The sequence below is a fragment of the Phycodurus eques genome, chromosome 11 (assembly GCF_024500275.1).
Source record: "Phycodurus eques isolate BA_2022a chromosome 11, UOR_Pequ_1.1, whole genome shotgun sequence".
Classification (NCBI taxonomy): domain Eukaryota; kingdom Metazoa; phylum Chordata; class Actinopteri; order Syngnathiformes; family Syngnathidae; genus Phycodurus; species Phycodurus eques.
This window is the reverse complement of record NC_084535.1, coordinates 25,599,719-25,623,282: the sequence shown is the minus strand read 5'-3', so window position 1 is coordinate 25,623,282 and position 23,564 is coordinate 25,599,719. Positions and strand designations below refer to the sequence as shown.

General features: G+C 39.5%; 1 protein-coding gene across 2 annotated transcripts in view; it reads left to right on the top strand.

Annotated features, from left to right (window-relative positions):
* yipf4 (Yip1 domain family, member 4) overlaps positions 1-21,982 on the top strand; it is a 31,157-nt gene extending 9,175 nt beyond the window's left edge. For both annotated transcript variants that reach the window (XM_061689823.1, XM_061689824.1), the window contains exons 3-6: positions 4,518-4,689; positions 12,513-12,590; positions 12,672-12,785; positions 21,322-21,982. In XM_061689823.1, the coding sequence (XP_061545807.1) occupies positions 4,518-4,689; positions 12,513-12,590; positions 12,672-12,785; positions 21,322-21,459 (502 nt within the window). In that variant the 3' untranslated portion in view covers positions 21,460-21,982. The remainder of the gene's footprint in view (positions 1-4,517; positions 4,690-12,512; positions 12,591-12,671; positions 12,786-21,321) is intronic.
* Positions 21,983-23,564: the final 1,582 nt, after the last annotated feature.

Below are 23,564 nucleotides of genomic sequence, written 5' to 3'. Positions count from 1 at the left end.
CCTCATGGCGTTGAGAGCTCTAAGTGTTTCACTTCCAATCATGTACAGCACATGGAGTTACCTTGTGTATTAAATGCACTGTAAAAATAAAGTTGTCAGTGCCTTGCCCCTGCTAGTGGACAATGTGAATAGGTTAGCTCGCAGGCTAACACCCAGCTAGGTGCTAATTTGCCACGTCAACCATATTACTGGTTCTAGGGAGAGGTTTAACCATTTGAAACATGGTTGTTAATATAGAAAGATAAATAGTGGTAAAAGTAAGAAGTCTGTGTGTGTGGTGGGGGGGTGAGAGAGAGGGAGAGTAAAATTCAGTTACTTTAATTGCAGGGAAGCATGCACGTTGCGGGGATGGCTAGAGAATGGTGTGGGTGTGTGCACGACAGAAAAGCATTCATGTCTAAAACTGTAGGTAAACAATGGCTGTGTAACTATTTCTGCTGCTACAGGAGGAGCAGGCAGCGGCATATGAAAACACGAGAATGATGAAAATAGCCACAATAGCCACCACGCATCCTTCTGCAGCCGTGTTGAGGAGATGTTTAGCTCTCTGCTGGCACATCACACTGGTGACCTGCTGGCCTGTAGCTGCGTTGAGGATGAGCTACATCTGTACCTCAAGGAGCCAGTCATCGACAGGTGGAAAGGGGACCCTCTCCAGGGGTGGACGTGACAACTCGAACTCTCTTTTATTTACTTTATAAAACTGTAGAGGACTGTATATTTAAATTTGCAGTTAACTTCATCAGAGATGTTGCTGACCCTGGGAACTCCCTGCACTTTTTGTTTTTTAACAAAATTATTATTATTATTATGTAAAATATGAACATTTAAATCATTGACGTTTTGGAAAACTTCATTTACTATAGAAATCTAGGGCGCTATTTATTTGTTAAAGTTTTCATTTCACTTTGTAAGACATGCTGCTGAGCCTGAGAGCTCCCTGCTCTTTTTTTATAGAATTTTAAAACATAGATGACTGTTTTCTCGGATTAAAAAAAATAATAATAACGTTGCAAATCTGAAAGCTGTTTAATAAATGTGCTTTAAGGCATTTAAATAGTCAAGTGTTAATTTTTATTTTTTCAAATTTTGACACCAATATTTTCCTTTTTACTGCAAAACGAATATAGGCTCCAATTATTGGTTATCGGCCTTCTTGACTACTAATAATCGGTATTGGACCTGAAAAAAACATATCTGAAGAGTCAGAAATAAATGGAAATCTACCAAACTTATACCATCAGGATCATTTAATTCAAAATACCATCAGGATTTTTTAATCCAAAGTAATTTAACAAAGAATTATTTTTTTACTTACATGATATAATTTCAAAGGAAAAAAATGAAAACAGTATATACGTGCAGCAATATTGGCACCCCTCAATGTTAAGTTGCACACTCTTTAGTAGCAATGACAGCCTCCAAACGTTTCTTGTATCCACCTATAAGCTTTTTGCACTTCTCAGGTGGTATTTTCTCCTACTCTTCCTTTGCATTTTGTTCAAGCTCTTGAACATTTGCAGGGTTCTTTTCCCCAATAGTGGATTTCAGCTCACCCCAAAGATTTTTAACTGGATTGAGATCAGGACTCATTGCTGGCCATTTGAAAAAATATAATTTCTTTCCTTTTCAACCATTTCTGTGTCCTTTTGGATTTGTGGTTTGGGTCTTTGTCTTGCTGGATGACCCATGATCTTCGCCTTAAACCAAGTTTTCGTAAGCTGCGTAAGACATTTTGCTCAAAATTTTGCTCAAATGTCTGTAAACATACTGTTTGTTTGCATTGCCCAAAAGCTGTATTTTTGTTTCATCTGTCCATAAAATTTTATTATTTGCTCTGTTGTATCAAACAAAAGTTTTCTATAGAAATGTTGTTTCCCTTGATTTGATTTTCTTCAGGAGATATTTCACATTTAGTTCTTAAGCTTCATAGTCGCCAACAATGATGAGCAGGACTGTATTGTATTGTGTATGTCACACAATGCTAAAATGCTAGTTGCTTAAGTGAAGATGCACAAAGGCTGTTAATGCTTTTTTTTTTTTTTTTTAATGAATGCCTTATCTTTTATGCACAATGTGAATTTAAGACATACAAATTGTTGATTATGTAAAAAAGGAAACCAATTACAGTAATTTCTCGTGTATAATGCGCACCCCCAAAGTTGACCTCAAAATTCTGGAAAACCCTTCAACGTATGTATAATGCATTTTTACATTGCATGATTTTGCTTCTACCCATATGATCAAAACATTAAGTGTTATCTGTATTTAGTTTGTTTTTTCAAAGAATTATTTTGAAGTTAAGCACTTTATTTGAACACACAATACTTTCTTTTTATTTAATTGCTCTTATTTTCAAATTCACATAACTACTTTTATTTAGTAAATGAAAATGAGTTGTGCTCATAAGTTTGATTATGCAGACAAAATTTCTAAGATGTGTACAATTCTTTAAAGAAAACATGAAGGACCAGGCGAAACACATTTCATTTTGAGGAGATTCAAATTAAACGGTCAAGGACTTCAGAAAAGCATTATTATTAAACAAAACATAACCATAAAGAAATTAATGATGGTTGTTTTTCAGTCATCAGTCGTATTTATAAAAAAAAAAAAAAAAAAAAAAAAAAGATTTTCACAAAGTGCCTGGGTATGTAATCTTATGAGCACAACTGTACATATATACAGTCATATGTACCCCTGTCATATTGCAATGAAAGTGTAGGCTACACCTTTTTCATTACCACTAGGTGGCATACTAGAATGGAAGTGTACAACTTTTTCTTAACCTCTTGGGGTCGGTGGCCTATTGGAATGAAAGTGTACAGCTTTTTCAAAAACCTCTAGATGGCAGCATACATTTATAAAATCTGAAAGTCTGTCATTTTCTCCTATACCTATGTATAATGCGCACTATTGACTTTTGACATTTGGGGGGGTGGGGGGGATGCGCATTATACACGAGAAATTACAGTAATTGAGTGTTAAGTGAAAGGTCTTATTTTGTCTTTTGTGTTTGTATTTGCTCTTGAACCAAGCAAAAATATACTTTATCCAAATACTCAATTAGAGTATTAGAATTTTCAGTAGCATACTCGAGTACTAAAATATTTGTTAGCTGCAGCCCTACATTCAACTCCCCCATTATTTTGTCGTATTTTTCTTGTTTAATAAAACCCTTGCTTCTGGTCCCTGTGCGATTAAGCTTAAAAACATTACTCCTCAAAATTAGAAAATTACTCCTCAAATGAAGAAATGATTAGCAAAACTGCTCGTCAAATTATTTTTTTTTTCAAGCCTTATAATACTATCCATCCATTTTTCTGTACCGCTTATTCTCACTAGGGTCCGGCCGTGCTGGAGCCAATCCCAATAATTGTAAAATCCTCATAAACAATCAGTGCATATTTAAAATTTTCCTCATAAACAATCAGTGCATATTTAAAATTTTTGATTTAATTTTTTAAGACATTAATTGGCCAGTAGAAATAAGGATGGGCATTTGACTAAACGTCTTTACCGACGATGGGCAAAATGAACAATGGATTAATTAATCAGTATTTTTAGGCCACACTAATTACGCAAATTGCCTAGTGTGAGTGCCCTAAACATCCATCCATCCATTTTCTGAGCCGCTTCTCCTCACTAGGGTCGCGGGCGTGCTGGAGCCTATCCCAGCTGTCATCGGGCAGGAGCCGGGGTACACCCTGAACTGGTTGCCAGCCAATCGCAGGGCACATACAAACAAACAACCATTCGCACTAACATTCACACCTACGGGCAATTTAGAGTCTCCAATTTAAAAAAATATTTTGATATTATTGTTTGATGGTATGCATAGTAGGTTAATTGAAGACTCTAAATTGCCCATGGGTGTGAATGTGAGTGCGACTGGTTGTTTATTTATATGTGCCCTGCGATTGGCTGGCCACCAGTTCAGAGTGTACCTCGCCTCTCGCCCGAAGATAACTGGTTATGGGCTCCAGCATGCCCTTGTCCCTAGTCAGGATAAGTGGTACAGAAAATGGATGGATGGATGGTAGAAATATTATTTTTAGTTAAAGAATACTTATTTTTTGTTGTTTACTTATTTATTTGTAACACTTCAACATGCTTTTCGAACAAAACAAAAAACAGCAGACAGCAAGACAGTTAAGCCTGAGGTGAAACTAAATGTTTTCATACTAAATGTACATACAGTAGCTCAAGTGAGGTAAATTAAGTATATTACCATATATAACAAATACAAGTACCAACAGTTCATTGTTTTTTGTTGTGCTTATATGAACATGTCAACATGACTGCATTCTAGGGACATTGGTAAATGTGTAATACACAGATACTGACATGCTAACTTGGCTAGCCTGGATAAATTCACTCTCTTCACTATCCATCTCTAGCCTCTTACACTGAGATGCACTTACTGTTCTTTTGTTAATTGTTTTGATTGTTTTCTCAGTATGCAAATCCATTAATGTAAATTTTTTTGTCATTAAATGTGATGTATGTGTTATCAGAGATGAGCTGGACATTGACGTAAAGGACATCTATTACAAGATTCGCTGTGTCCTTATGCCAATGCCGTCGTTGGGTTACAACAGACAAGTGGTCAGAGATAACCTGGACTTCTGGGGCCCTCTTGCTGTGGTGCTGCTCTTCTCCATGATTTCTATCTACGGACAGTTTAGGGTGAGCAGATCATTATGTGATGGTATAATTTTAACTTTTTTTCTTGCAAAAGCATAAGGAGGCAAGATATGTTCCAAACTGCATAATCGATTTCCACAAAACCAGGTAAGGCCCGTGTACAAAGAAAAGACTACCTACTGTGAAACAAACAGCAGGCTCAGTTATGTTTTGGGGCTACAGTGCTGAATTCGGCACAGGGGTTCTTGACCCTCTCCTGGGTGCAAAGAAATCTCAAGACTATAAAGACATTCTGGAGTGAAATGTGCTACCCAGTGTCGAAAAGCTTGGTCGGAGTTGCAGGTCATTGGTCTTCCAACAGGATAAAGACACAAACACACAGCCAGTAAAAACAAGAATGGCTAAGAACAAAATGTCAGACTATTCTGAAGAGTCCTGAAGAAAATAATCAAAGCACTGGGTCATGAAACCTCTTAGCCAATGTGGCTAAACAGTATAAAAATCTCCTAGCCACACGTGTGTAGTTAGCCATAAAATCACGTGTTTATATGGCTACACTTTCGCCACACTTATCCAGTCCTCGTCACTGGGAAGCTGATAACCTTTAATGATGTGGTCCCAATTAAAACTACCTAGTCATCAATCAGGAGTAGGGCTGGACGATTTGGGAAAATACTCTGAATTGCAAGTTTTTTTCTTCTTCTTCTTTTAAACAAATATTGTGATTGCGATTTAGCATGCATTTTTTTCAGGAGGAATTTTATCTTCATCATTATTCACTAAACGCAAGAAATAAATTATTCTACAGTATGACCAAAACAACATCGATATAGCCAAAAAATAAACAACTCCTATAGACTAGCCCTAAATGTTGTAATGAATTGATATAAAGCACAAATCTTTATTTTACGATTGAATTGTAAAAAGACAAACCTTCAATCACAGAAGAATATTGACTTATTGTTTTAAGTTCATGCATTGTAAAAATTTAAGTGTAAAATGATGTGCTTGTCATTAGCAGTAGCACTGCTGTCAGTTTCAGCCGAGTATAGCGATAAAGCGGGTTGACACTTTTCATCACCAAGATGTGAGAATGAAAGCGGTTCAGATGGTAAACTATATTAAATATTGATTGTTCTTATCAATTACAATAAAAGTATTAAATTGATTCACTGATTTGATAATCGTCAAGAAGGTTCTTAAGGACTTCAAATGGAATTTTCTCAAATTCAAACTTTTGTTGAAGATAAAGATTAATATTTGAAATCTTTGGTGTTAAATATTAAGTTGGTTTACTTTATCAGTCAGATAATTAACAGGTTTCAGAAGCAGCAGAAGCTAAATTACATAAGGGATGCGGGGGGGAGGCCGTGACTATGTTTGCCATGGGCCCCCAAATGACGAGCTAGCTACGTACGGCCTTGGTTCAAGCCAGCTCGGGCTGACAACCAAAGTGAGATTAGCCGCTCGTGCATTGATGAAGAAGGAAGCTAGCTTGCTGCGAGAACTAAAGTGAATTGCAGGACACATTGACCATTGACAATTCAAACCTACGTTGCAGTAATAAACAGGCATGCCTGCTTTCGGCGCCAAGCGGCATCTGGTCTTGTCTTCCCAGATGCGCCGCTCCTCGCAGCTGGAAAATCCTGTGAGACTGACTGCTTAGCCAGCAGTGGTTGGACGGTGGATTGAAGCATTTTACGAAGCAGGGAAACAAAAACTATAAAATACTAGCAACGTTCACACATGGCAGAATGAGCGTGCTCACTTTAACCAGGAAGGGCTTTTGAATTTTGACACAGGTAATTGTGATACGCCAGTGTAGCAAACATGGGCAATATTCGCTTCGCCAAATCCTGTTTTAATTCAGCCATTGGCGAGATTGTGAACGGGCAGAGCGAACCCTGAATACTATTGGACTTCACGTCTGTGAAAGAAGGTGAACCATACAGTGTGTAGAAGGCACCCTTCAAACCTGAGAAAGTTGGAACACTTTGCTCATCAATACTGGACCAAAATACCCATATAGATATGCTAAAAGTTTCAGAAAAACTGGATTGTAGTATTCTTCTTTTCCTTTCGGCTTGTCCCGTTAGGGGTCGCCACAGCGCGTCATCCTTTTCCATGTAAGCCTATCTCATGCATCCTCCTCTCGAACACCAACTGCCATCATGTCTTCCCTCACGACATCCATCAACCTTCTCTTTGGTCTTCCTCTTGCTCTCTTGCCTGGCAGCTCCATCTTCATCATCCCTCTACCAATATACTCACTATTTCTCCTCTGGACGTGCTCAAACCATCGAAGTCTGCTCTCTCTAACTTTGTCTCCAAATCATCGAATCTTGGCTGTCCCTCTGATGAGCTCATTTCTAATTTTAGCCAAGCTGGTCTCTCCTAAAGAGAACCTCAACATCTTCATTTCCGCCACCTCCAACTCTGCTTCCTGTTGTCTCTTCAGTGCCACTGTCTCTAATCCGTACATCATGGCTGGCCTCACCACTGTTTTATAAATTTTGCCCTTCATCCGAGCAGAGACTCTTCTGTCACATAACACACCTGACACCTTCGTCCCCCGTTCCAACCTGCTTGGACCCGTTTCTTCACTTCCTGACCACACTCACCATTGCTCTAGACGGTTGACCCCAAGTATTTAAAGTCCTCCACCCTTGTGATCTCTTCTCCCTGTAGCCTCACTCTTCCCCCACCACCTCTCTCATTCATGCACATATATTCTGTCTTACTTCGGCTAACCTTCATTCCTCTTCTTTCCAGTGCAAGCCTCCATCTTTCTATCTGTTCCTCCAGCTGCTCCCTGCTTTCAATGAAGATCACAATGTCATCTGCAAACATCATGGTCCACGGGGATTCCAGTCTAACCTCATCTGTCAGCCTATCCATCACCATGGCAAAAAGGAAGGGGCTCAAGGCTGATCCCTGATGCAATCCCACATGCACCTTAAATTCGTCTGTCACACCCACAGCACACCTCTCCGCTGTTCTGCTGCCCTCGTACATGTCCTGTATTATTCAAACATACTTCTCTGCCACTCCAGAAATAAATTATTCTACAGTATGACCAAAACAACATCGACACAGTTCCTCTCTGGGTACTCTGTCATAGGCTTTGTCTAGAACTACAAAGACACAATGTAGCTCCTTCTGATCTTCTCTGTACTTTTCCAACAACATCCTCTAGGCAAATAATGCATCTGTGGTACTCTTTCTAGCCATGAAACCATACTGTTGCTCGCAAATACTCACTTCTGTCCTGAGTCTAGCCTCAACTACTCTTTCCCATAACTTCATTGTGTGGCTCATCAACTTTATTCCTCTATAGTTCCCACAGCTCTGCACATCACCTTTGTTCTGAAAAACGGGCACCAGTACACTTTTCCTCCATTCCTCAGGCATCTTCTCACACACTAGAATTCTATTGAACAAGCTGGTCAAAAACTCCACAGCGACCTCTCCTAGATGCTTCCATACCTCCACAGGAATGTCATCAGGACCAACTGCCTTTCCATTTTTCATCCTCTTTAATGCCTTTGTAAATTCCCCCTTACTAATCATTGCCACTTCCTGGTCCACCACACTTGCCTCTTCTACTCTCCCTTCTCTCATTTTTCTCATTCATCAACTCCTCAAAGTATTCTTTCCATCTAGCTAGCACACTGCTGGCACCAGTCAACATATTTCCATCTCTATCCTTAATCACCCTAACCTGCTGCACATCCTCCCATCTCTATCCCTCTGTCTGGCCAGCCTGTATAGATCCTTTTCTCCTTCTTTAGTGTCCAACCTGCCATACATGTCCTCATATGCCTCTTGTTTGGCCTTTGCCACCTCTACCTTTGCCCTGTGTCGCATCTCAATGTATTCCTTTCGCCTCTCCTCGGTCCTCTCTGTGTCGCACTTCTTCTTAGCTCACCTTTTTCCTTGTATGATTTCCTGTACTGTGAGGTTCCACCACCAAGTCTCCTTCTCTCCAATGAACCAATGAAGCAAAGTTAGAACTTCAGGTCTGTTTAGACTGTACGGATTGGAGTGTCTTTGAAACTGCAACTGGCAGCCTAGATGCACAGGTTTGTGTCACATCCGATATCAGTTTCTGTGAAGATGCGTGTGTACGAACAATGACATTTCGCACCTTCAATAACAACAAGCCGTGGTTCACTGCCAAACTGAAGTAACTTTGTCAGGCCAAAGAGGATGCCTATCGAAGTGGGGTTAGAGTACTGTGTAATTGTGCTCAAAACCAGTGGACTGAAGAAATTAACATCGCAAAGAGAAATTTTGCAGAAAAGCTGGAAAAACAGTTTCCTGCAAATGACTCTGTCTCGTGGATTACAATCGGTAATCAACTACAAGCGACCTTCCCCCCAAGCAGAGAACAATAAAGGACTAGCTGACGACTTTAACACCTTCTACTGCGGATTTGAAAAGGACACTTTCACGCCCCACACCCGCTAAACTGCACCACCTACCACCATCACACCTCTGACTCCCCCTTCTGCTTTGATCATCCATGAACAGGATGTGAGACATATCTTCAAACAACAAAAGATCAACAAAGTGGCGGGCCCAGACCTTGTGTCTCCATCCTGCCTCAAAGTCTACATGGACCAGCTCGCTCTAGTCTTCACAGTGATCTTCAATAGATCTCTGGAACTGTGTGAAGTATCATCCTGTTTCAAAAGCCCCACCATCATCCCAGTCCCCAAGAAACCCACAATCTCGGGTCTGAATGACTACAGGCCTGTCGCCCTGACATCTGTTGTCATCCTTGACCACCTCAAGAGCGTCACAGGTCCCCTGCTGGACCACCTGCTGTTTGCCTACAGAGTAACCAGGTCTGTGGATGACGCAGTCAACATGGGACTGGACTTCATCCTAGAACACCTCGACGGCGCAGGGACCTACACAAGGATCCTGTTCATGGACTTCAGCTCTGCCTTCAACATCATCATCTCAAACTCCTCTCCTCCAAGCTTCTACAGGTCAGGTCTCGCCAGCCCACTGCCAATGGATTTACAGCTTCCTGACGGGCAGGACACAGCAGGTGAGGCTGGGGAACACCATCTCATCCACACATACCACCAGCACTGGGGCGCCCCAAGGATGTGTCCTCTCTATGGTGCTCTTCTCTCTCTAAGCAAACGAGTGCACCTCAACGCACCCAGCTGTCAAACATTTGAAGTGACGACACCACAGTCATTGGCCTCATCAAAGACTGTGGCGTGTCTGCATATCTACAGGAAATGGAGCGGCTGGAGCTGTGGTGCGGGCAACACAACCTGGACCTGAACATGCTTAAGACTAGAAATGATCGTGGACCTCAGGAGGCATCATTCACCACAGCTGCCCCTCACGCTGTCCAACTGCCCTGTGTCAACTGTCAAGACCTTCAAGTTCCTGAGAATTGCAGTCTCTCAGCACCTGAAATGGGAGATCAGCATCAACTCCATCCTCAAAAAGGCCCAGCAGAGGATGTACTTTTTGCGGTTTCTGAGGAGCTGTTGAGGCAGTTCTCCACAGCAGTTATCGAATCAGTCCTGTTTTCATCCATCACAGTCTGGTTGGTGCACCACCATGCTTCACCGTCTTCACTGTGTACTGTGGCTTGAATTCAGTGTTTGCAGGATGTCTGACAAACTGTCTGTGGCCCTTAGACTCAAAAATAACAATCTTCCTCTCATCAGTCCACAAAATATTACGCCATTTCTTTTTAGGCCAGTCAATGTGTTCTTTGGCAAATTGTAACCGCTTCAGCACGTCAATGGGACTTTGCTGGTAGCTTGGCTTCCCGTAGACGTCTGATTGTTACAGTACTCACAGGCAACCTTAGATCTTCTTTGACCCTCCTGGAGCTGATCATTGGCTGAGCCTTTGCCAGTTTGGTTATTCTCCGATCCTTTCGAATAGTCGTTTTTCTTTTTCTTACTCGCCTTTCTGGTTTTGGCTGCCATTTTAAAGTGTTTGATATAATTTTACCTGAACAGCCTATGATTTTCTGCACTTTTTCTTTTCCCCCTCTTTTATTAATTTCTTAATCAAAGAACACCCTTCTTCTGAGCAGTGTCTTGAACGACCCATTTCACTCTGTTTTTCAAGTACAAATGCACCTTTGCAGGAGTCAAATATGCAGCATCAGTTGCCTTGATCCTTAAATAAGGGCCACCTGTTTCACACCCATTTTTTTCACAGAATCAATAACCTCACTAAGTGAACTCAGCTCTGCTATTTTTTTTCAACATGCCCCTTTCAGTTAATGAATCAGTTTCACAGAATCAGCAGCATGCACATCATGCCTCTTGGTTTTCTATACCTTTACTTTATATTTTAGTCTTCAATCAACCTGCCATGCATGTTTTTGGAATATGGGAGGAAACCGGAGTGCCCGCAGAAAACCCACGCAGGCACGGGGAGAGCATGCAAACTTCACATGGGCGGGGCCGGGATTTTAACCCCGGTCCCCAGAACTGTGAGGCAGATGTGCTAACCAGTCGTCCACCGTGCCGCCAAATATACCTTTACTATACCTTCTAGAAACTTACTTGCAGTGTAGAAGTTTCTCACAAAAACATTTATTATTATTATTATTATTTATCTTGCTAGTATATATATATATACCTTAATTTCTCGTGTATAATGTTCATTTGTCCCCCTAAAAATGTGTCAAACGTCAATAGTGGACATTATACATGGGTATAGGGGCACCTGGAAACCTTTTTTTAAATATGACTGATGACTGTACAACTATCATTAATTTCTTTATGGTTATGTTTTCTTTGATGATAATACTTTTCTGAAATGCTTGACGGTTTAATTTGAATCCCAGTAAAAAAAAAAAAAATTAATGTGTTTGGGCTGGTCCTTTTCTTTAAAGAATTGTACCCATCTTACAAATTCTGCCTGGGTAATCAAACATATGAGCACAACTATCTGTTTTCTAATTGACTAAATAAAATTAGGGCGGTGAATTTCAAAATAAGAGCAAGTATATTAAAAAAAGTATTACATGTTGAAATAAAGTGGTTAACTTCAGAATAATTCTTTGAAAAAGCCCTAAAAAATACAGATAATACTTCGTTTTGATCATATGGGTAGAAGCAAATTCATGCATTGTAAAAATGCATTATACATGGGTAGAAGGGTTTTCCAGAATTTTGAGGTCAACTTTGGGGGTGTGGGCGCTAAATTCTTATTTCATGATACCTGCGATATAATACCAGATATAGGAAAGGAGCCCCACAGCATCAGGGATCCTCCACCATATGCTTGACTGTTGGTAGGGTGTTCTTTTCCTTAAAGGCTTCATTGCGCCGTCTGTAAATGTACCGCTTGTATGCATTGCTCAAAAGCAAAATTTTTGATTCATCTGTCCATAAAATATTGTTTCTCATTTCCTCTTTTATATCCAACACAAGTTCTCTATAGAAAAATGTTGTTTTTCTTCATTCATTTTCTTGAGGAGATATTCCACATTTAGTACTTAAACTTTATGGGTGCCAATAATGGTGAGCACGACTGTATAACATGATAAGTATGAATGAGCTGAGTGGTAGTTTGTGTTTTTTTCCCCCTATAACGGCGACCACTAGCGCGCTAATGCTAATCGCGATTGCTAACCCTTCAGTGTTTTGCTGCATCAAATTTTCTGCAACATTTGCAGTTCAAGGATTGAACTCGATCCCTTATAAATGGGAATAAAATGCATGTTAGTAGTAAAAAATAAATAAAATAAGTAATAGTGTGGGGTGATTATTATTCGATTATTGGATCAATAATCAATAGGAAAAGTCAGTCTAAAAAGATTTGATAGTGACAGCCCTACTGAAGACTTACATTCTGCTTTGAATTGGCAGGTTGTTTCCTGGATCATCACCATCTGGATATTTGGATCACTCACAATTTTTCTCTTGGCTCGTGTTCTTGGCGGTGAGGTAAGTTGAGATGTTTTCTCGTCAGCTGCTGACTTTTTACATTATATTAAGTGTTGTTCTAATGAGTCTTGTTTTGAGCAGGTTTCCTACGGTCAGGTCCTTGGAGTGATTGGATATTCCCTTCTTCCGCTAATTGTTATAGCCCCTTTGCTTCTTGTGATTGGAGGTTTTGAGGTGGTTTCTACCTTTATCAAAGTAAGTCATTCATGCTTTCAAAATGACCCATCAGCTCACCAGATCAGAAATAAGTCCAATTTCGCCTGCTGCCACAAAGGGATGCTTTAACATTCTTCTAAGAATAACTACCATATACAGCGGGGTCTTCGGTTTATGATGGTCCTGGAATACAAGGTTACTAATGGCATGCAAGTAACTAGTTTGAACAGTGGCATAGAATACGCCATCATCATCATCGTTGTTTTTTATTTATGGCCTTAAATTGTTTTTCATACATACAGTATATGGTGGTGAGGTTGCAAAACTAGGTACAGTACATTGGTACCTTGACTTACTAGTTTTTGTTCTGAGAAAAGCTTGTTACTCAATTTACTCGTATATCAAATCAGTTTTCCCCATTGGAATGCTATTCATATTAAGGTAGCCAAAAAATACAGTGGTGCCTTGAGACATGAGTGACCTGATTTTTAAGTTTTTCAAAATTGAAGCTGCCGTTTGGACAATTTTTTTATTTTGACTTGTTAGCAGAAACTTGATGTACGAGCACCGTACTCACAACTTCACAACAAAGAACAGTTTGGCAGATTGTGACCAATTTTTCACAAAAGAGACCAACTGTTTATTGCCACTCCCAGTTTAAGCTTATTCTAAAACTAAACATAAAACAAAGAGAATTACAAATTGCACACGGTATTTAAAACAACCACATAACTGCCTTAAATTCCGCTAGTTTAATGTGAACACACGATGTTATATGTATATATATTTTCTTGTTTTTTCACTTTAAATGTGTTTAGTGAAAAAAGTTAAAAGTTTAATTGTAAATACATTTGTTGTATTTTATATATTTTTTGTAGCACTATGTAAGAACAGGGATCACAAAGCACCAGGTGGCCCCCAAGGACCACATGAGTAGCCCATGGTTCTGTTCTAAAAATAACTCACCACTGATGGGACATTAGGATTGACGTTCTTTATTTATTTATTTATTTATTTATTTATTTATGTAAGTAAACTTAACATGGAACATTTTTATTAATGAACCAAATATTGTGTTTAATGGAAAAAAGGTTTACCCAAATTATACAAAATAATAGTTTTTAGAGCTGTAATTTAAACCACGATACCACGGTATATTTGCTCAAGGTGATCATACCATCAGAATCTGACACTGGCCCATGCTTTGTTACAGATCAGATGTGCACAACGATCAGGATGAGTTTTGGACTATTCATGTTTCCAAAACCATTGCAGTTCAACAAGTTTCCTGGGATGTCTGATGTGAATAGCTCTCTTGAGGTCATGCCACAGGATCTCCGTCAGGTTGTGGTTAAGACTTTGACTTGGGCCACTTGTGTTGGGAATTCGTCTTTGTTTTGTTATAAACAAAAGAAAAAAACAGCGCTGAAAGGTCCAAATATAATTCCAATTCTATCAATATAAATTGTAAATGTCAACTTGGACTGTGGCGGCACGCTGGATGACTGGTTAGCACATCTGCCTCACAGTTCTGAGGACCCGGGTTCAAATCTGGCCTCGCGTATGTGGAGTTTACATGTTTTCCCGGTGCCTGCGTGGGTTTTCTCCGGGTACTCCGTTTTTTTCCTCCCACATCCCAAAAACATGCATGGTAGGTTCATTGAGGACTCAAAATTGTTCGTAGGTGTGAATGTCACTGCGATTGGCTGGCGACCAGTCCAGGGTGTACCCCGCCTCTCGCCCAAAAATATCTGGGATAGGCTCCAGGACGCCCGCAACCCTAGGATAATGAATGACTGAATGAACTTGGACTGTTGCTTGCTCATTTTTCTAATTCAAAGGCTCTATCAATTATACTTTGGTAACTTCCTAAGTGCATAAATTAACTTCATAAGTGGGAAAATGAATAACTGGTGGTGTGACTGTACAACCCCAATTCCAATGAAGTTGGGACGCTGTGTTAAACATAAATAAAAACAGAATACAATGATTTGCAAATCATGTTCAACCTATATTTAATTGAATACACTACAAAGACAAGATATTTAATGTACAAACTGATAAACTTGATTGTTATTAGCAAATAATCATTAACTTAGAATTTTATGGCTGCAGCACGTTCCAAAAAAGCTGGGACAGGTGGCAAAAAAGACAGAAAGTTGAGGAATGCTCATCAAACACCTGTTTGGAACATCCCACAGGTGAACAGGCTAATTGGGAACAGGTGGGTGCCATGATTGGGTATAAAAGGAGCTTCCCTGAATTGCTCAGTCATTCACAAGCAAAGATGGGGTGAGGTTCATTCAACTCTTTGTAAACAAGTGCGTGAGAAAATAGTCGAACAGTTTAAGGACAATGTTCCTCAACGTACAATTGCAAGGAATTTAGGGAATTCATCATCTACGGTCCACAATATCATCAAAAGGTTCAGAGAATCTGGAGAAATCACTGCATGTAAGCGGCAAGGCCGAAACACAACATTGAATGCCCATGACCTTCGATCCCTCAGGCTGCACTGCATCAAAAATCGACATCAATGTGTAAAGGATATCACCACATGGGCTCAGGAACATTTCAGAAAACCAATGTCAGTAAATAAAATTCGGCGCCACATCCTTCAGTGCAACTTAAAACTCGACTATGCAAAGCAAAAGCCATTCATCAATAACACCCAGAAACGCCACCGGCTTCTCTGGGCCTGAGCTCATCTAAGATGGACTGATGCAAAATGAAAAAGTCTTCTGTGGTCCGACATTCTACATTTCAAATTGTTTTGGGAAATTGTGGACGTCGTGTCCTCCGGGCCAAAGAGAAAAAGAACCATCCGGACTGTTATGGACACAAAGTTCAAAAGCCAGCATCAGTGATGGTATGGAGCTGTGTTCGTGCCAATGGCATGGGTAACTTACGCATCTGTGAAGGCACCATTAATACTGAAAGGTACATACAGGTTTTGGGGAAACATATGCTGCCATCCAAGCAACGTCTTTTTCATGGACGCCCCTGCTTATTTCAGCAAGACAATGCCAAACCACATTCTGCACCTGTTACAACGGCGTGGCTTTGTAGTAAAAGAGTACGGGTACTAGACTCGCCTGCTTGCAGTCCAGACCTGTTTCCCATTAAAAATGTGTGGCGCATTATGAAGCGTAAAATACGACAACAGAGACCCCGGACTGTTGAACAGCTGAAGCTGTACATCAAGCAAGAATTGGAAAGAATTCCACCTACAAAGCTTCAACAATTAGTGTCCTCAGTTCCCAAACGTTTATTGAATATTGTTAAAAGAAAAGATGATGTAACACAGTGGTAAACATGATCCTGTCCCAGCTTTTTTGGAACGTGTTGCAGCCATAAAAGTTAATGATTATTTGCTAAAAACAAAAAAGTTTCTCAGTTTGAACATTAAATATCTTGTCTTTTTCGTGTATTCAATTAAATATACCGTAATTTCTCGTGTATAACACGCATTTTCCCCCACAAAAAATTGTCAAAATTCAGTGCTGCGGATTATTCATAGGTATAGGGGAAAATTTAAAACAAACTTTCCCATTTTATAAATGTATGCCGCCATCTAGAGGTTATGAAAAATCTGTACACTTTTATCCCAAAATGCCACCGCCGCCTAGAGTTTATGATGAAGGTGTACACTTTCATTCTCATATGGCGCTGCCACCTAGTGGTTATAAAAAATGTGACTGCATATATGTACAGTTGTGCTCATAAGTTTACATACCCTGGCATAATTTGTGAAATATTGTTGTTGTTTTTTAATATGACTGATGACTGAACAACCATCATCGTTAATTCCTTTATGGTTATGTTTTGTTTAATGCTAATGCTTTTCTAAAATGCTTGACCATCTCATTTGAATCCCATTAAAATCAAATTAAATGTGTTTCGCCTGGCCTTTGCTGTTTTCTTTCAAGAATTGTACACACCTTACAAATTCTGCTTCGGTAATCAAACATGAGCACAACTGTGTGTTTTCTCATTTACTTAATAAAAGTAGGGCTGCGAACTTTAAAAAATAAGAGCAAGTAAATAAAAAGAAAGTAGTACGTGTTCAAATAAAGTGCTTCACTTCAGAATAATTATTTGAAAAAAACTAACAACATACAGATAATACTTCATGTTTTGATCATATGGGTAGAAGAAAAATCATGCATTGTAAAAATTATACATAGGTAGTAGGTCAACTTTGGGGGTGCGTATTATACACGAGAAATTACGGTAGGTCGAACATGATTTGTAAATCATTGCATTCTATTTTTATTTATGTTTAATACAACGTCCCAACTTCATTGCAATTGGGGTTGTAAATTAGCTAGCTTACTTTAGCAGGTGTATCAGTGCGAAGCGAATGTTGGATGCAGTGTGTTTCTATATCACCAGTCAAGCGTCGCACTGTCTCTTGGGGCAAGGGGAGTTAGTCAGAGGTCAGACGAACTGGGTCCTCCACCATCGATCGCCACCATGAGTGTAAAAGTCTTGCTCTTTTTTTTGTTTTTCCCTACGGACAGTCTCTGATCCAATGTCTATCCAATGTCCATTCTTCCAATAACGGAAGCATCTTATACACGCTCCGCGTCCCCTGCCTTGTCCAACCCCTCGACCTCCTCAAATCTGGTTCAGCGATGCTTTGTTGTCCATGAGGCTGTCGTCGCTTGCATTTGCAGTTTGCCATTTCTGATGTTTGATGATAGTGCATTCTGCAAGGCCAGGTGGTGTGGGAGGGTGGTGTTTCTGCAGGCTGTGTGAGGAGAGGAGGGGGCCGCAGAAGTGCAGGCTATACTCTGGGTCGCAGGATGCGGTTGTATCTTGGTCTTCTTTCAGATGGCACTCTCTTTGATTTTTGTCATAGGGTGGTGATTTGTAGAGGTTACTGTGGAACCCAGGTCGAAACCACGACCTGACATTCTCCCCAAGGTCAACGCGGACAGATTAGACCACAGGCCAGACACAGTTAACAGTAACATGGCCTACATGTAATTTTTGTCAGAAAGCTTCTGTCCCTTTTTCGCATCTAATTCCAAGTTAACCACATTTACAGACATGTACTGTTTATCTCTATTTTCTTTTCTTAAAATGTCGTATACCATAGAGAGTAATTATTTTTTCTCTTACCCTATTGCTCTTGGTATTGCTCCATCTCCCAGTGCACCCTAACATGACAGGTTCTCCTAAACTGTTGGAAGTGCTCCACTTTTTTACAGTTTTAAACTCTGACCTTTTTAGAGACACCAAGACACGAGACCAAAGTCACCGTCTTTTAACAAGGTGTTGCTTTAAGAGGTACTAACTTTCGAAATAGTCTGGTACCGAACTCTCCTGTCTCTTGCTACTTCAAACTGACTCGTTGCTTTAAAGTACTTGAACCTGTTTGTTGACACTAAATCTCTGCCAACCTTTGAAAGGTAGTATTTCTTGTGACTAAACCTGACCTTGTTTTAGGATTCTCAATCGAAGTTGGAGAGAGCAACTACCAAACAGCAATTAGCGAGCAGAACAAAGACAAGAATGTTTCAAATACAGTACACCATATAAAATCCGAAATGGTCCAATTTTCAAGGAAATAAAAAATTCTTTACTGTAATTGTTTGGAGGACAGTACAAGTCTGTTTGGATCCTGAGGTGATAGCCGACATCTAAAGTCATTCTGTGTGTTGTGGATCATTGTCCTGCTGCAACACCCATCCTCTTTTGATCTTCAACTGTTGGACAGATGACCTCAAGTTCTTCTGCAAAATATCTTGATAAACATTTGAATTCATTTTTCCATTGTTCCTGAGATAGCAAAGAACACCCATTCCATGATACTCCCTCCACCATGCTTCACAGTTGGGATAAGGTCTTGATCTTGGTGTGCTGTGCCATTTGTCCTCCACACGTGGCATTGTGTGTTCTTCCCAAACAGTTCAACTTTAGTTTCATCTGTCCACAGAATATGTTTTATTTAGATTTTGAATATTTTGCCAGTAGTGCTGTGGAACATGGTGGTGGTGCAGAAGATACGTGTATGGCCTGGAACCAGGGGGTTGCCGGTTCGTATCCAACCCCCCCGAGCGCATTTTGTCGTTGTGTCCCTGCGCAAGACACACAACCCAAATTGCCTGCAAAGGAATGTAGTTGGATGTTTGGTGGTGGTTGGAAGGGCTGTAGGCGCAGACTGGGAGACACGCTTCTGTCAGACTGCCCCAGGGCAGCTTTGGCTACACAAGTAGCTTACCACCACCAGTGTGTGACTGTGGATTGAATGAATAGTGCAAGCAATTGTAAGATGTATTTGAGTGCCTAGAAAAGTGCTAAATAAGTGTAATGCATTATTAACATCCAAGTGCTCTTTAGCAAACTTCAAATGTGCGGCAATGTTTTTTAGACAACAATGGCTTCCTCCTTGATGTTTTCCCATGAACCCCATTCTTGTTTAATGTTTTACCTATGGTAGGTTTGTCAGTAGAGATGTTGGCATGTGCCAGTGATTTCTCCAAGTCCTTAGCTGACACTCTAGGGTTCCTGTTTTTTTTTATTTTTTATTTTTTTTATTTACCCTCAATGAGCATTCTCCACTGTGCTCTTGTAGTCATCTTTACAGAATGGCCACTCCTTAAAAGAGAAGCAACAGTACTAAACTTTCCCCATTTATAGACAAATTTGTCTAACCGTGGACTGATGAACATTGAGACTTTTAGAAATACTTTTGTAACCTTTTCCAGCTTTATCCAAGTTTACATATATATTCCTGACATCAACCCGATGGAGAGGCTGTAGAATGACCTTGAGAGCTAGATAGACCAGCTATCCCAGGAATCTTGCTGAACTGCATTACTTTTGTCAAGCGGAATGGTCCAAAATTCATTCTCTTATGTCTAATCTGCAACTACAGGAAACATTTGGTTGAGGTTATTGCTGCCAAAGGAGGCTCAACCAGTTATTAAATCCAAGGGTACACTTTTTCCCCTCCGTCCCGTGTGAATATTTACATTTTCAATAAAAATATGTAATTGTTTGTGTGATATTAGTTTAAGCAGACTCTGCTTGTTTATTTTGGGATTTAGATGATTAGACTAAATTTGATGACCAATTTATGCAGATGTTTAAGAAATTCCAAAGGGTTTTTCCTTCCACTGTAAATTGATCTCTCATCTGCTGTCGGACGCCCGTAAACAAAAAAAAAAAAAGTCTCACACACACACACCAGTATTTGTGTTGACGTGTGCCTTTCAAAGGTGTGGCCTACTGAGTAACATCAGGAACTGACTCAGCTCTGGTTGGCCATTTAACAAGCGGTAATTCAGTATGTCTTCTACATGCTCCTTGTGTCTGTTGTCATTTGATATTTGCGTGCTTTATTGTTTGTCCCCTGTGACTGTCTGACTGTTCTCCTTTATTAACTTCACTTGAGCGGCTGCGTATCTGAAGCTTGCTCATATTTTAAGTTCTGGCTCGGAAAAAAAAAAGAAAGCAAAAAAATCAACCAAGCGACAGCTTGTTCAGTACTTATTGACGGAAATAACAGGCCTCTCTCATCTTTTTAAGTGGGAGAACTTGCACTATTGGTGGCTGACTAAATACTTTTTTGCCCCACTGTAACTCAAAACTCAAGTCTGGGTCTCATAAGTCGATACACCACCACCAAGCAGAATAACAATTTAAACATTTATGTGATAAATTTGATCAAACTGGAACCATCAATACTAATCTGAAAGATTGGGCAACCACTTAGTTTTACTACCCATTGAAATGAAGTGCTTGTTGAGAAGGCATTCATCAGAAGGCCTTAAAAAAAATCGAGGTCTTATATTGAGTTAAACATTTCTCACAGATCTTTGGGTCATCCGATATAACGTGTAGGTTTGAAAATGAATTGGCCAATATTTTCAGCATTCTTTGTCTTCTGGAACTGTTTGATGAGCCAATTTTTGTTGGTCCAATGACCTGACCATGGTTATCGGAAAAGAAATTTATACAGAAGATAAATATTAAAGAACTTGGTTTGACTCTTACAACTGTATACTTGTTTTTTCACCACCCCAGTATTCACTATAATTATGACTTTACTACTCTTTTAGCATTAGATCAACATTGACTACTATTTTACTATTTGTACGACTACGTACAGATTTGGGTTACGTTGCTGCTGTGGGAACGGAACTCCGACATAAACTAAGGACCCCCTGTATTCATCTTGTTTTTTTGTCTTGGCTATGACCACTTTCACCTGATCATAGTGTAATGAAGGTGAAGCTCTACCATGTCACATTTGGTGGAAAAATTATACACTCCCTTTACACAATATGAGGTGTACCTACCTGTAGAGTCCACAGTAATGAGATCAAGTACAACTGAATCTAAAATGTACCCTTTTCAAAGATAATACTGCCTAGTTCTGATAAACACTTGTCAGTTTTTCCTCTACATGATACTCAAAAACGTTTGTAATATTTTGACTGTTTAGTGAGATGAAAGGGACTAAACATTAGGAACACCTCTCAGTATCTTCAAGTGCTGCCTTATGTTTATAAATAACATGTATAAATCTATTGATTATTATCATTGTCTCTTCATCTTTCAGCTGTTAGGAGTGTTCTGGGCTGCTTACAGCGCTGCATCACTGCTGGTTGGAGATGAATTTAAAACAAAGAAACCACTCCTCATATATCCCATTTTCCTTTTGTACATTTACTTCCTGTCACTGTATACCGGCGTCTGAATGGATTCATTTGAACTATGGACATTTTCATGGACTGTGACTCTAACCCACAAGTTGAAAAAAAAATCTGTTGGCTTTGGCTGTTCCGCGTATATAGTTTTGACCCTTACGTCTTCATAATGTTCAATTAAAAAAAGCATCTGCTTTTACAGCTTCAACCTTGCAACTCTCTTAATACCAGTGCAATACACTGTATGGTCCCATTTACAAGTTTCTAAAGACAGTCATTTTTACAGCATATAATGAATGCTTTGTTCTGCTTAAACTGCATTGTACTGCATATGGTGGCAAATATGTGATTCTGGATGATCTGAGACACTATTCAGTTAGACCCTATTAAATGATTTTTTTAAAATCCTTTTTTTTGTCTTTTATGTAAGATAACATACCTATGGTAAAGCTTTTTTTATTTTTCACAACCTTCAAAAGTAGCTCATATGGCAACTGACGCTGTTTTTTTTCTGTGCATTGTAGATTGCCCTTGTTTGCGAAATTACAGCAAGAATAAAAATTGTGACAATTGTGATGTGAAAATTATGACAAACCTGTGTAGAGATGTCATAATATGTGAGACTAATTCATTCATTCTTCAGTTACGGCAAAACTTAAGGAACTGTTCACTGAGAAGTGCCAACTTTCGGTCAGTCTGTAAACATACTCAATCTACATAGTGTGTCGTAATTAAATTCTAATTTACCCAGTATAAGTGAATTTATTTAGTTCACATCTGGGTCATGATAACACTAAAATACTGTATACCACACTTGATATCTGAATTTTGTAACGTGTTTCAGTACACAAGTATGTGAAAGCTTTTTTTCATTATTGGGAAGTTTAGTATTGATTAAAAAAAGTCATAAACTTGTCTAAATTGGATGGCACATGTTGAGATCTTATGTATGTTTAAGAAACAAAATATGTACATATCCAATTTTTCTACTGCTTATCCTCACTAGGGTCAAGGGCGTGCTGGAGCCTATCCCAGCTATCTTCAGGCGAGAGGCAGGGTACACCCTGAACTGGTCACCAGCCAATCGCAGGGCACATATAAACAAACAAACACTCACGTTCACACCTACGGGCAATTTAGAGTCTTCAATTAACCTACCATGCATGTTTTTTGGGATGTGGGAGGAAACCGGAGTGCCCGGAGAAAACCCACGCAGACACGGGGAGAACATGCAAACTCTAGACAGGCGGGGCTGGGATTTCAACGCCGGTCCTCAGAACTGTGCGGCAGATGCGATGACCAGTTGTCCAGTTTCCCAGGGCCATTATGCCTGCAACCATATAAATGTGTAATCACCTCATAGTGTTAAATATACACAAGTTGATGGATAACTAGTTCTGAAATCATAAATCAAGGATAGTAATTTTTAGTAGTTTTTCTATTATTTGAGTTACTGTTAAAAGGGGTTTGGTAACTACAAGATGCTTGCAGTAACAATGTTATTAATTACATATGACATTTTTAATTTTTTTTAGCAATTTAGTTTATCAATTTTAATTTAGTATCATGGAAGTTGATGCAAATGATTTGCTTTCGCTGGCCACATAAAATTATGTAACGGTCCAAATGTGACCCCCTCACCCCCAAGGACTTGACTTTGATATTTGTATCTCCAACTACCGGAGACGAATTCCTTGTGTGTGATTGACAAACTTGGCAAATAAAGATGATTCTGATTACAGGAAAGATCCAGTTTTACTGAACTGAGAGAATGTCTCAAGACAGGGAATAAAAAGAACCCATCCTTTTACAAACAAGGAACACTTTTATTCTTTGACCCATTTTTAATCCATTGAGTAATGACATTGCAATGTTTGAAATAAATGCTTTAAGCATGAATAGTAAATGCTTGTGTGCATTACAAAACAGCATTAAGAACAACAACATATGGATATGTATAATATTAAAAATGTCTCCTGACAAAACAATCGTCAGAAATGATTCCACTTTTGATGGTTTTGATTGGATGTGCAAAAATGTATGAAAATGTGAGGGATTAAAAAAGAGAATTGCACCATAGGAATTACAGTATTGTGCACTTGCAGTGTTTTCTTCTTCCTGTGTGTGTATGCTGTTTGCAGTAGGGAAAAAGGGA